The sequence below is a fragment of the Rhincodon typus genome, chromosome 2 (assembly GCF_021869965.1).
Source record: "Rhincodon typus isolate 14 chromosome 2, sRhiTyp1.1, whole genome shotgun sequence".
Lineage (NCBI taxonomy): Eukaryota > Metazoa > Chordata > Chondrichthyes > Orectolobiformes > Rhincodontidae > Rhincodon > Rhincodon typus.
In genome coordinates this window covers 5,734,595-5,749,529 of record NC_063333.1, presented here as the reverse complement: position 1 = coordinate 5,749,529, position 14,935 = coordinate 5,734,595, and the positions used below count along the sequence as shown (strand labels likewise).

General features: G+C 46.0%; 1 protein-coding gene across 1 annotated transcript; it reads left to right on the top strand.

Moving 5' to 3' along the window:
- Nucleotides 1–2,159: 2,159 nt before the first annotated feature.
- c2h8orf82 (chromosome 2 C8orf82 homolog) lies at nucleotides 2,160–8,079 on the top strand (the record flags this gene model as incomplete). Its single annotated transcript, XM_048613102.1, has 3 exons — nucleotides 2,160–2,219; nucleotides 3,677–3,725; nucleotides 7,400–8,079. Coding segments are annotated over 3 exons (558 nt in total), but the record flags the coding sequence as incomplete, so codon positions are not given.
- Nucleotides 8,080–14,935: the final 6,856 nt, after the last annotated feature.

Here is a 14,935-nt window from a genome sequence, read left to right as displayed (position 1 = left end):
ACTCCCTGTTCATTACAATCGGGTTCATCCTGACTGAAACAGTAGATTGCAGGGATATGGTGATGTGGTAATATTACTAGATCAATAATTTAGAGCCTGGTGTCATGTTCTGGAGACATGGATTCCATAAGATGTAGGTGTAGAAGTAGGCCATTCAGCCCATCAGTCTGCTCCACCATTCAGAGAAATCATGTTTGATCTGATAATTCTTGACTCCACTGTCCCATCTTCTCCCTATAACCCTTGATTTATTCACTGATTAAAAATCTATCTATCACAGACTTAGATGTCATGACCCAGATTCAAATTCTGAAGAAGAGTCATACCAGATTCAAAACGTTAACTCTGATTTCTCTCCACAGATGCTGCCAGACCTGCTGAGTTTCTCCAACGTCTCCTGTATTTGTTTCAGATTTCCAGCATCAGGAGTATTTTACCTTTTTTCAAATCCCACCATGCTGAAGGTGGTGGAATTTAAATTCAATGAATAAAATTGGAATTGAAGGCTGATCTCGTTAACAGTGACCAGGATTAGATTTGATGTATTATTGTCACATGTACCGAGACACAGTGAAAAGTATTGTTTTGCAGGCCTACCAGACAAATTGCACTTTACATCAGGTTAATAGAACAGATTGCAGAATATAGTGTGACAGATACAGAGAAGGTGTAGAGAAAGACCAACTCTCGTACATCAGAGGCCCATTCATAAGTCTGATAAACAGCGGGGAAAGAGCTTTCCTGAGTCTGTTGGTTCGTGTATTCAAACTGTTATATCTTCTGCCCGATGGAAGACGGTGGAAGAGAAGTATAACTGGGGGTGGGAGGGATCTTTTATTATGATGACTGCTTTCCTGTGGCAGAAGGAAATGTAGATGGAGTCAATGGAAGGAGGGCTGGTTTATGTGATAGACTGGAATGTGTTTACAAGTCTGTGTAATTTCTTGCAGTCTTGGACAGAGCAGTTGCCATACCAAACTGTGTTGCAGCCGGATAGGGTGCTTTCTATGGTGTATCTATAAAAATCTAATGAAACCATAATTGATTGTTGTAATAATCGCAGCCAGTTCAATAGGGCTAGGTTCTGCTTTTTCAGGGAAGGAAATCTATCATTCTTACCCAGTCTGGCCTACATGTGACTCCAGACCTCTACTAGTGTGGTTGACTCTTAACTGCCCTCTGAAATAGCCTGGCAAACCACTCACTCCAAAGGATGGGTAACAAAGAACAATGCAGCACAGGAGCAGGCCCTTCGGCCCACCAAGACTGCATTGATACTTGATACCATTCTAAACTAAAATCCTTTTGTCTCCACATCGTCCGTATCCCACTGTTCCCAGCCTATTCATACATCTGTCAAGATGCATCTTAAACTTTGTTGTTGTATCCATCTCCGGCAGCACGTTCCAGGGACTGAACATCTTTTGTGTGAAAAAGAAAACTGGCTTCTCACATCTCCTTTAAACTGTCTCCTTTTACCTTTTCCCTATCTCCCCTAGTGGATTTCTACCCTGGGAAAAAGACTCTGACTATCCGTTCTATCCACACCTCTCATAATTTTGTAAACTTCTATCAGGTTGCCTGCTAGCCTTTGAAGTTCAAGTGAAGACAAATCAAGTTTGTCCAAACTCTCCTCCTAATTCATACCTGACCTTGTCAGTGATTCCCACATTGCATAAAAGGAAAAGAAAAGACTGTGTGAAATGAGCCATAACAATTAAAAATATTATTGGAACTGGATATTGTCATCTTGCACAAACTTTAAGTGACTCTCTTCCATCTTTTAAGTGACTCTTGGATAGGCACATGGAGGATAGTAAAATGTAGGATATGCAGGGTAGTTTGATCTTAGCAGGATAATAGGTCAGCACAACATTGTGGGCTGAAGGGCCTGTACTGTGCTGTACTGTTCTATGTTCTATCTTCTGGAATGAAGACTGTCCTGTGGGAGACAAGGCTATTTATAGATTGTGGCTGATTTATGTTTAGACATAATATGCAAATAAACAAAATGTTTGCAATGAATTTTAATATTGTGTTCTAACAGACATAGTATATTTTATTGACTAACAGTTTTTCAGATACTTATAAGCGCCAAACTTTAAGAGAGTGTCCGTTCTGTATGAAAAGTACTGTAGTACAGATGCTGGAAATACTGAGCTATTCTGGCAGCATCAGTTGGGAGAGAGGTGCTGTTTCCAATCAATGACCCTTCCAAGGTTTGTGTGTGGTTTCTTCAGACTCACTCAGGATTATTTCTTAACTGGATAAATGCCAAAAGACTTGACCTATGACCCTTCACCTCTCTGAGATTAAACAACACCTAAAGCAGGTTATCTAGTCATCTGCCTTGTTACTGTTAGGAACCACCCTGTGTGAAAATTGATGCACCTGTTTCTTTACTATAAAATAATGGCTACACTTCAAAGTGACTTTGCAAGTTATAAAATGTTCCTGAGTATCTTGAATGCAGATACTGGTTTATATCTGTAACACTTCAACTGTGACATTGTAAGATATGAAAATTTCAGAGTACCATGTGTGTATGTGTGATATATATGTACAAAGAAACATAACAAAGTATTTGCAAAAGTAAATCTGGCCTCTAATTACCCACATGTAGGCACAGTGGATTTTTAAACTTAACTTTAGGGGTAGTGTTTGAGGAGATAGTAGTTGTGCCTGGCCTCATGTTGACCTGAGTACCTGCTAGAACTGAGTAGCCTGGAACTGAGCGGGTATGAGTTGCACTGTGTGCTGCTGAAGAGATGCACACGGTTGTCTGTACAAACAACTGCAGCATCATGGTATCATCTTCCTGTCCCTATAAAGCAAGTACTGCACAGAATTATTGGAAATGACACCTTCGGGGAGTTGCCACAATTAGCTGCCAGCTATAGCTCAGTGGATAGCTCACTTGGCTCTGAGTCAGGAGGATGTGACGTCAAGCCCTGCTCCAGGTGCCTGGGTTGTCACACTGAAGGGAGTACTGCACAGCCCAACGTCACTGTGTAAATGTATCCTTTTCTTGTTTAAGGAGCAAGTAGATGGTGGTCCAAGTGGTTATATCGCTGGACTAGGAATCCAGAGGCCCAGCTAAATCCCACCATGTAGTTGGTGGAGTATTTAAGTTAAAGCAATTAATAAAACTGGACTGGATAGCTAGTCTCAATAATGATGACCATAAAGCCAATATCAGTTGTTGTAAGCCACTCATATGTCCTCTACTGAAGAAATCTGCAAACATTACTTGGTTTGGACTACATGTGACTCCAGACTCAGACCACTGTGGTTGGGTCACAACAGCCCTGACAATCCACTCAGTCCAAGGACAATTACAGTTGCTGGCCTAGATGATCATATTCCCTGAAAGACTCAATGGAAGAATTCCTGCTGTAACTATTGAACTCCCAGCCCTTTCGGCATTTCCAGTGTTTTTAAAATGCTTAATTTAACAATGATTACAACATAAAAAGTGAGATGCTGTAAGATATGGAGATGACACTGGCTTATGTATGATGTGGATACAACACTGCCCTGTTGTGTCCAATGTGAATACGATACTGTCTCATTGTATACAGCGCGGATACATGTTGTGCTGTTGTATATGATACGGATATGACGCTGTCCTGTTGTGTATGAAGCAGATACGACATTATCTTGTGTTTTCTTGCAGCTCTTCCTTGATGACACAAAGGTGAAAAATTTCATCACCTGCTTTAAAGGTGAGTGTAGCTGTATCCCTGACTACCTTAGACTTAAATGAATACATCTGACGCTCAAACAAAAACCTTACCCAATGAATCAGTTAATGTGGCAGGCCTGTTAGAAACATTGTCATGTGCTCACAAAAGAATTTGTTTCTAATGAGCAGATCAAGACTCCTGTGATCACCCTGACCAGTTCTGGCCCACACGTGTCCCCACAGCAATGTGGTTGACTCTTAACTGCCCTCTGGACAATAAATGCTGGCCTAGCCAGGGATGCCCTCATCCTGTTGTTAATTAACAAACAAAACGAACATCCCCTTGTCTGGAATAGCAATATAGACTGTATCCAACATTCCCCTAACACACAGGGTCATGATAGCGCAAAAGAAGAAGGCCATTTGGCACATCGGATCAAACCTGGCTATCTTCAAGCAAGCTAGTCAGCCCCGTTCCACTGCTGAGTCCCTAGCCTTTGCAAAGTGTTTGTCTCAAGTCCCTATCATTGGAGGATTGAGTACAGGAGTAAAGACATCTTGCTACAATGGTATATAATCTTGGCCAGTCCACGCCTGGAGGTTTTTGACATGGAGTTAAAGGTTATGCAGGAACCTGACCTTAAGATCAACCATGGTCTTCCTGAAGGTGGAGCTGGCACAGAGTGTCGAATGACCCACTGCTGCTCCTTAGTCCTTTGTTCCCTTTGAAATCATTCATCACTCTATTTCCAGGTGATTGTCTCCGACTTCCTCATACTCCCCATGAATCTGTCGCCCAAAACCTTACATCTGTGTAGTGACATAATCTTGTACACCCTCGTCAGCTCCGCCTGTCAAATTAATTTGTTCCAAGGGGATTAACCCCTGCTTCCCCAACCTATCATGGTCTCATTAAATGCCTGAGAAGCTTATTTATACAGTAGACGCACTCTTTGTAAAAGGCAGCCCTGAATATGAATGGTTTAATTTGACCAAATAAGCTCCAGAGGGTCAGGTAATGTCTGTAGTTTGGAAACAGACAAGGATTAACTTGTGTTTGAACATGCCTCAGGAAAGCCATTAACAGGAAGCAGACTGTAGGAATAAGTGGGTAGGAGTGGTGTGCCACAGGGGTTGGTGCAAGGGCCTCAACTGTTTACAATTTATAAAAATGATTTGGAGAAGGGATTGCAGGTAAGGAGCTGGTAGCATCTGTGAAGAGAAATCAGAGTTAACATTTCGGGTTCGGTGACCCTTCCTCAGAACCGCTCTGGTCCACAAGCTCCACAACAACGTTCTGGACACTACCCACGCCCCCCAAGTCCTCCAAGACTTTCAGTTTCCTGGTCCCCAACGTCTCATCTTCACTCAGGACATCCAGTCCCTGTACACCTGTATCCCCCACGCAGCTGGACTAAAAGCCCTCCACTTCTTTGTCTCCCATAGGCCCCTCCACCAACACCTTCATCTGCCTAACGGAACTGGTCCTAACCCTCAACAACTTTTCCTTTAACTCCTCCCACTTCCTACAAACTATAGGATCCGAGCTATGCCTGCCTCTTCGTAGGATACATGGAACCGTTCCTCTTCCACTGTTACACCGTCACCATCCCTCACCTGTTCCTCCGCTACATTGATGACTGTATGGGCGCTGCCTTGTGCTCCCATGAGGAGCTTGAACAGTTCATCAACTTTACTAACACCTTTCACCTCGACCTCAAATTCACCTGGACCATCTCCGATACCTCCCTCTCCTTCCTGGACCTCTCTGTTTCCATACCCGGTTGATCCAGAATGCCCTCAACTACATCTCTTACATTTCCTGCACTTCTGCCCTCAAACCCCCTCCCCCCAATAAAAATAAAGACAGAATCCCCCTGGTCTTCATGTACCACCCCACCAACCTCCACATCCAGCGCAACATCCTCCGTCACTTCCACCACCTACAATCCGACCCCACCACCAAATATTTCCCTCCCCACCCCTATCTGCCTTTTGTAGGGACTGCTCACTCTGCGACCCTCGTCCGTTCCACAATCCCCAACGACCCCCCCACCCCCTGCATCTTTCCCTGCAACCACAGGGAGTGCTACACCTGCCCCTACATCTCCCCCTCACCTCCATTCAAGGCCCCAGACAAACTCCAAATCTGTCTATCCTCCAACCTGGTTGACTGAATCCATTGTTCCTGATGTGGCCTCCTCTACATTGATGAGACCAAGCACAGACTCGGGGACTGATTCGCAGATCATCTGTGCTCTGTGTGATAATCAATAGTACCTTCCAGTCCCAATCATTTTAACTTACCCCTCCCATTTCCTTAGTGACATGTCCATCCTGGGCCCCTTCCACTGCCACAATTACACCAACCGCAAACTAAAGGAGCAACACCTCCTATTCCACCTCGGCAGTCTACAGTCCGATGGCCTAAACATGGAATTCACCAGTTTTAAAATCTCCCCACCCCCAGTCTCATCCCATTTCCAACCCGCCCTCTCATCCTCACCTCCTTGACCTGACACTACCTGTCCATCTTCTTTCCCACCTATCCATGCCACCCTTCCCACCGACCAATCCCTGGAATTCCGCCCCTAATAGCATTGTGGGTCAACCCACAGCAGGAGGACTGCAGTGGTTCAAGAAGGCAGCTCACCCCCACCTTCTCAAGGTTCAACTAGGGAGGGGTAATAAATGCTGCCCCAGCCAGCGACACCCACATCCCACAAATGAATAGAAAAAAAAACTACCCCAAATGCATCCACCTATCACCATCCTACCTACCTTCCCCCAACCATACCTCTCCTCCCTCTATTTTCAGCTCCCTTCCCCCTCCCCAGTCCTGATGAAGGGTCCTGACCCGAAACGTTGACTTTCCTGCTCCTTTGATGTTGCCATTCCTGCTGTGTTCCTCCAACTCCACACTGTATTGACTTCTTAAGTACTGAGTATGTCATAACATTGCTGTTTCTTTCAAAAAGTACCGGGTGAAAATTATCCTGAGTCTCTCATTTATCAGCAATTGAAAGAAAATCTTCCAGTGAATTGGAATTTCTTTATAATAAATACTGTCAGCTCCAGGAGCTGACAGATTTCTGCTTTCAGTACCTAGGCTTTACATCCATCCCTCTGATATTTGTTGTTGCCATTTGGAATATGGAATAAAACTCTATTAACCCTCCCTCAGCGATGCTCTAGGCTTACAAGAACTTCTCAATCTCTATTTCCCACGATACTATCCCCTTTACACTGACAGTGTTAGGACAGGTAACAGTCCAGAGCTGGATTAAGAGACTGGTCTGTGAGGATCCTAACAAAAATTGCCTTCATCTTTGATGTTGTCCTTCAGCCAGTTAACCTGAAGCAAATGGAAGCCCAGTTCAGTAGGAGAGGATTGAATATTCTGAACAAGTATAGCATCCATGCCACCTTGTGAGTCTTCATTTGCACTGTGAACTCAAACTTTCAGAAGCAGCGGCCCTCATCCCATGAATGAAATTTTAAAAGATTCCTTAACTGTATCTATATTATTTTCCTCCACCACCGGATGAGATAGAGAGTTGCACATTGTCCTGAATTCCATTGAGATTGTAACGGTGGTGAGGTTATTTTACAGTGATTTGGGGACTTGTTGCTTGGTGGAAATGCTGCATGTAGCCCATTTCATTAAAATGCCTCTCTTTTTCTCTCTCTCTCTCTCTGTGGGTCATCAAACAGATAAACAGTTCCTCGTTTTCTTCTTCAAGCAACTCAGGAAGAATTCTACCGGCCGCTACCAGGAGTTCCCCTATGTGTCGCTGTGCGGCCGTGAGCGGAACTTTGTACGCTGTGATGACCTTCCTGTTGTGTTCACCCACCTGATCAAAGGTGAAGGCTCTGAGCGGGAGCTACTGTCCTACTGCGGGGGTGGGGACAAGCTGGCTGTGCTGTTTGAACCTGAGCGGTTGTTCATGCCGGAGAATGGCCGAGTCTATCACCCAGCCCCAGAGAGGTCAGGCAGGGTTGGGCTGGTTAAATCCTCCCTGGCCTTTGAGCTCAGCCCTCAGTTTGAGTACAGCGACGGTAGACCTGACAGTGGCCCACCATCACACTTCCACTGGAACGGTCAGCGTTACAGACTGACCAACGAACTCTCCTCAATCATCATGAGTAGAAAACCCGCCTAGCAGGGATCTGGCTTCTTTGCTAATGGGACAAGCATGGGAGCTGACATCGCATGTAACGAAGGTCATACTGGAATGTCAGAAAGATAAAACATTGTAATTATGATCCCCACCCCTTACTCATTACCTCAAAGGCTGTGGGAAAGGAATTGTAATTGATCAGCTGCTGGGGAAACTGTACATCTCTGTAACTAGGGTTGGAGGGGGAATAAAATCACAGCTCATCTCCCTGTCCTGACTGAGTGCGATGTGTTTGCATTTCTCACACTTGAATTGTCAATAATGGACCCACTAAGGTGCAGTACACCACTGCCTCATCTCAATGTGCATTGGCTGGGAAGTCATCATTAAGTGAGCATTGATTAAAAAAAAATATTTTCTCTCCCTGTCTAATTTGTACCTGGAGCCATTCCATCATCCACCCAGAGAGAGTGAGCACACACCCACCAGTGTACTCACTACAGCTGAATGCCAGAGTAAAACCTCTGGTGACCACTGCACTCTAATAGTTTGACTATGAGCTTGAGGTGGGAGGAGGAGAGGAGTGGGGCAGTGGTTGGAAGCCTTGGCAGGTTTGCACTGATCTGGGCACTGAGCAGGGATTGAACCTGGGACCTGCTGCTGTCTGCAGCACGGTGTGACATTCTGAATCCCAACACCCAAATATCTTCAGCGTTCCTTATGAGTTTGACTGTGGAACCATAAAATGCTTGGCATTGCAGGTGTTGGGCTTGTTATGAGCTAGACTGAGACTGTCAACATGCATTTTTGCAGGAAGGTGGGTGGGAGGAGGTGTATTCTAGCTGGAGCAGTGGGAGTCGGTGGGCTTGAAATGGATATCGGTTTCTAGGTGGTTGCCAGAGATGGAGACAGAGAGGTCCAGGAAGGGGAGAGAGGTATTAGAGATGGTCCAGGTCATTTTGAATCTCCCACCCACCTTCCTGCAAAAATGCCATCCCCTATTCCCAATTCCTTCGCCTCCGCCACATCTGCTCCCAGGCTGAGGCATTCCACTCCCGTACATCTCAGATGTCCTCGTTTTTCCAAGGACCGCAACTTCCCCCCCCGCTCAGTGGTCAAGGACGCCCTCAACTGTGTCTCCCGCATTTCCTGCAACTCATCCCTCAAACCCCCTCCCCGCAATAACAACCAAAAAAGAATCCCCCTCGTCCTCACGTACCACCCCACCAACCTCCGGATCCAACGCATCATCCTCCGACACTTCCGCCATCTGCAATCCGACCCCACCACCAAAGATGATTTTCCCTCCCCACCCTTATCTGCTTTCCGGAGGGACCACTCTCTCTGTGACTCCCTTGTCCGCTCCACACTCCCCTCCAGCCCCACCACACCCGGCACTTCTCCCTGCAACTGCAGGAAGTGCTACACCTGCCCCTTCACCTCCTCCCTCACCTCCATCCCAGGCCCCAAGAAGACTTTCCACATCAAGCAGATGTTCACCTGCACATCTGCTAATGCGGTATACTGTATCTGCTGTTCCCGTTGTGGCCTCCTCTACATCGGGGAAACCAAGCGGAGGCTTGGGGACCGCTTTGCAGAACACCTACGCTCGGTTTGCAATAAACAACTGCACCTCCCAGTCGCGAACCATTTCAACTCCCCCTCCCGTTCCTCAGATGACATGTCCATCCTGGGCCTCCTGCAGTGCCACAACGATGCTACCCGAAGGTTGCAGGAACTGCAACTCATATTCCGCGTGGGAATCCTGCAGCCCAATGGTATCAATGTGGACTTCACAAGCTTCAAAATCTCCCCTCCCCCAACTGCATCCCAAAACCAGCCCAGCTCGTCCCCGCCTCCCTAACCTGTCCTTCCTCCCACCTATCCCCTCCGCCACCTTAAGCCCCACCCCCATCTCCTACCTACTAACCTCATCCCGCCCTCTTGACCTGTCTGTCCTCCCTGGACTGACCTATCTCCTCCCTACCTCCCCACCTACAATCACCTTTACTGGCTCCATCCCCGCCTCTTTGACCTGTCTGTCTCCTCTCCACCTATCTTCTCCTCTATCCATCTTCTATCTGCCTCCCCCTCTCTCCCTATTTATTTCAGAACCCCCTTCCCCTCCCCCATTTCTGAAGAAGGGTCTAGGCCCGAAACGTCAGCCTTCTTGCTCTTCTGATGCTGCTTGGCCTGCTGTGTTCATCCAGCTCTACACCTTGTTATCACAGTATTTGAGATGTGGGTCTCACTAATCCCTGCATTACTGAAGTATAACATTCAATTTTATGTTCCATTCCTCTTGTAATAAAGGAAAAGCATTCCATTTGCCTTAGTCACTTGCTGTACCTCAGTGTCTCATGCACTAGAATACTTAGATCAGGTGTGTTCAGTTTCTAGTCAATGGTAACCCCCACGATGATAATAGTGGGGAATACAGTGAAGGTAATGCCATGGAATCTCAAGGGGTGATGGTTAGCTTCTCTCTTGCTGGAGATTGTTATTATCCAGCATTTATTTACCACTCTTCAGCCTAAGCCTGGATATTGACCAGATCGTGCAGCATTTGAATATGGACTGCTTCAGAGTCTGAGGAATTGCGAATGGTGCTGAACATTGTGCAATCATCGGTGAACATCCCCACTTTTGACCTAATGATGGATGGAATGTTATTGATGAAGCAGCTGAAGATGGTTGGGCCTGGGACACTACCCTGAGGAACTCCTGCAGAGATGTCCTGGGCTGAGATGACTGACCTCCAACAACCAAAACCAAACCAGGTCTGTCTGACTGCAGCCAGCAGATATTTGCTCCCTATACCCATTGATTCCAGTTTTTCTCGGGCTCCTTGATGCCACACTCGGTCAAATGTGGCCTTGATATCAAGGGCTGTCACTCCCACCTCACCACTGGAATTCAGCTGTTTTGCCCATTCAGCAAGGCATCACTGAGCAGGTTATTGCTGAGCAGGTTGACGATCGAGAGTAGGCCAATGGGGCGGTAATTGGCCGGGTTGGATTTGTCCTGCTTTTTGTGTACAGGACACACCTGGGCAATTTTCCACATTGTTGAGTAGATGCCAGTGTTGTAAATGTACTGGAACAGCTTGGCTAAGAGTTTGGTAAATTCTGGAGCACAAGTCTTCACTACTATTGCCGGAATGTTGTCAGGGCCCGTAGCCATTGCAGTATCCAATGCCTTTGACAGTTTCTTGATATTGTGTGACATGAATTGAATTGGCTGAAGACTGGTATCTGTGATGCTCAGGACTTCCAGAGGAAGCCAAAATAAATCACTGACTCAGCACTTCAGGTTGAAGTCCCTTGCCAATGTGTCAGCCTTTTGTACTGGTGTGTTAACGTCCCTGTCTTTAAAGATGGGGATATTTTTACAAGCCTCCTCATCGAGTCATACAACACAGAGGAGACCCTTCAGCCCATTGAGTCTGTGCCAACCTATCTACACTAATTCCACTTTCCAGCACTTCCCATAGCCTTGAATGTTGTGACATTTCAATTTTTCATCCATGTATGTTTTAAAGGTTGCAAGGTTTCCCACTTCTACTGCCCAGCCAGGCACTGCATTCCAGATTCCCATCAATGTCTGGGTGAAAAGAATTTTCCTCAAGTCCCCTCTAAACCTCTTGCCCTTCACCTTAAATGATGCCTCCTTGTTGTTGACCCCTCAAATAAGGGGAACAGCTGCTTTCTATCCACCCTGTCCACACCCCTCATAATCATTTACACCTCCACCAGGTCACCCCTCAGCCCGCTCTCCTCAACCTGAGCTTATCCAACCTCTCTCTGTTGCTGAAATGCTGCAACCCAGGCCACATCCTGGCAAACCTCCTCTGCACCTTCACACTCCCCCCAGTACAATCACATCCCTCCTACAGAACTGCACACAGTACTTCAACTGTGGCCGAACCAAAGTTTGTACAGCTCCAACAAAACCTCCCTTCTCTTAAAGTCGATGTCGTACCTGATAAAACCAAATATCTCACATGTCTTCTCATCTGCCCTATTGACCTGTGCTGCCACCTTCAGGGATCTGTGGACAAGCACTCTCAGATCTCTCCGTTCCTCTGAGCTTCCTAGTGTCCTGCCATTCATTGAGTACTTCCTTGTCTTGTTACTTGTTTCAAATTGCATCACCTCACATTTTTTGGGGTTAAATTCTATCTGCTCATGCAGCCAACCAGTCCACATCCTCCTGTCACCCAACAACTTCTTCGCTACTAACTCCCCAGCCAATCTTTATATCATCTGCAGGATTACCTCTCATCCCTCCCACATGCTCATCTGTATCGTTTATATGCATAAATAAGAGACCCAGCACTGATCCCTGTGGTACACCAATGGACACTGGCCTCCAGTCACATAAACAGCCTTCTACCACCATCCTCTGTCTCCTACCATTAGGCCAGTTTTGTATTCATTTTATAGATAGTAGGAACTGCAGATGCTGGAGAATCTGAGATAACAAGGTGTAGAGCTGGATGAACACAGCAGGACAAGCAGCATCAGAGGAGCAGGAAAGCTGACGTTTCGGGCCTAGACCCTTCTTCAGAAAATTTTCTGTGTGTTCATCCAGCTCTACACCTTGTTATCTTTGTATTCATTTTGCTGAGTTACCCTGGATCCTATGTGCTTCTTTATCAGTCTTTGATGTGGGACCTTGTCAAATCTCCTCCAGTGAGTTGTTTAATTGTCCACCACCATTCACAACTGGATGTGGCAGACTGCAGAGCTTAGATCTGATCCGGTGGTTGTGGGATCGCTTGCAAGTAGTGTGCAAGTAGTTGTGTTTGGTGGCTTCACCAGGTTGATACCTCATCTTCAGGTATGCCAGGTGCTGCTCCTGGCATACCCTCCTGCACTCTCCATTGAACCAGGGTTGATCGCCTGGCTTGATGGTAATAGTTGAGTGGGGTATATACCGGGCCATGAGGTTACAGATTGTGCTGGAGTACAATTCTGCTGCTTTGATGGCCCACAGCGCCTCCTGGATGCCCAGTCTTGAGTTGCTAGATCTGTGTGAAGTCTGTCCCATTTAGCACGGTGATAGTGCCACACAACACGATGGAGGTTACTCTCAAATGTGAAGGCGGGACTTTGGCTCCACAAGGACTGTGCGATGGTCACTCTTACCAATACTGTCATGGACAGATGCATCTGCAGCTGGCACATTGATAAGGATGAGGTCAAGTATGTTTTTCCTTCTTGTTGATTCAGAAATCTCATCCAGAAATGTGGAGAATATTCCACCACACTCCTCAGTTCAACCCCCTGAAGATAAACAGCAGATGGAATTGTATGTTTTAAGGATTTGAGGAACAAAATATCAAAGAACAAAGAAAATTACAGCACAGGAACAGGCCCTTTGGCCCTCCAAGCCTGCGCTGATCCAGATCCTCTATCTAAACCTGTCACCTATTTTCCAAGGATCTGTATCCCTCTGCTCCCTGCCCATTCATGTATCTGTCTAGATACACCTTAAATGACGCTATCATGCCTGCCTCTACCACCTCCGCTGGCAACGTGTTCCAGGCACCCACCACCCTCTGCGTAAAGAACTTTCCACGCATATCTCCCTTAAACTTTTCCCCTCTCACCTTGAAATCGTGACCCCTAGTAATTGAGTCCCCCACTCTGGGAAAAAGCTTCTTGCTATCCACCCTGTCAAGACCTCTCATGATTTTGTAGACCTCAGTGAGGTCCCCCCTCAACCTCCATCTTTCTGATGTAAATAATCCTAATCTACTCAACCTCCCTTCATAGCTAGCTCCCTCCATACCAGGCAACATCCTGGTGAAGTACAACAATTAACCACAGTTGTACTGATGAAATCAAGTTCAGAAAGATTGTTGTGTGAAAGAAAAAGAGGTGAGAGAGGGTTTATCCAACAGTGGATCGTATCCCTGGAATGTTACCAACTTCTATTTATTTAAAAGCATAAAAGTTATGGACTGATCTACTCACTCTGAAGTTTGTCAGATTATGACAATACATTTTGATCATTCTATATGTTTTATGTCCAATGAGCTAGATTCAAAACATTCATCACTTTTTTAACTAACGAGACTTTACAGATATTATTACTATTGCATTGGATACTTTGAAAAGAAAGGAATTCTCACAAAGCTAGTGGAAAGAAAACAATTATAGGGAATCATAGAATCCGTAAAGTATGGAAGCAGACCATTCAGCCCATGGAGTCCACACCAACCCTCTGAACAACATCCCATCCAGACCCACCCTATTTCTGCAACCCTGCATATCCCATGGCCAATCCACCAAGCCTGCACATCTTTGGACTATGGGATGAAACTGGAGCACCCGGAGGAAACCCACATAGACACGGGGAGAATGTGCAAACTCCACACAGACAGTCACCTGAGGGTGGAATCAAACCCAAGTCCCTGGCGCTGTGAGGCAGCAGTGCTAACCACTGAGCCACCGTGTCATCCCCAAATGACTAGATTTAAATCTTTTACTGTAACAGATCAACTAATGCTAATTTATTTCAAACTTTAATTCACAGGCGAAGGATGTTTCAAGTGGGAAAGATAAATTTCACTTTAAATAGCCGATATAGCAAACTAACAGCTCACTAAGTTACAAGGAGTTCCCTCCCTCAGGGCATTGTGGGTCAATCTACAGCACATGGACTGCAGCGGTTCAAGATAGCGCTCATCACCATCACCTTCTCAAGGGTAACTAGGGACGGGCAATAAATACTGGCACAGCTAGCGACACCCACATCCCATGATTTTTTTGTTAAAAACACTCTCTGTTTCCATGCTGTATGACTCAACTCTATGACACACTAAATACCAAAAAGACACATGTGTATAGGCTCTCTCTCACTCTAGTCACATCAGTCCTGTTGGCAGGACGTTCTCAGAGACTTCCTTCTCCAATGCTTCTAAAGGGTCTAGTGGGCTCCGGAAACGCTGAAACAGCAGGAGGAGGTTTTAACCAAACCACAATCCCTTGCTATTCCTGTCTTCAGTGTTCACAGAATCACAGAATTGTTACAGTGCAGGAGCCCATTTGGCCCATCGTGCTGCACTGGCTCTTCAAACAAGCATCATTACCTTATGACAACAAGGTGCAGGGCTGGATGA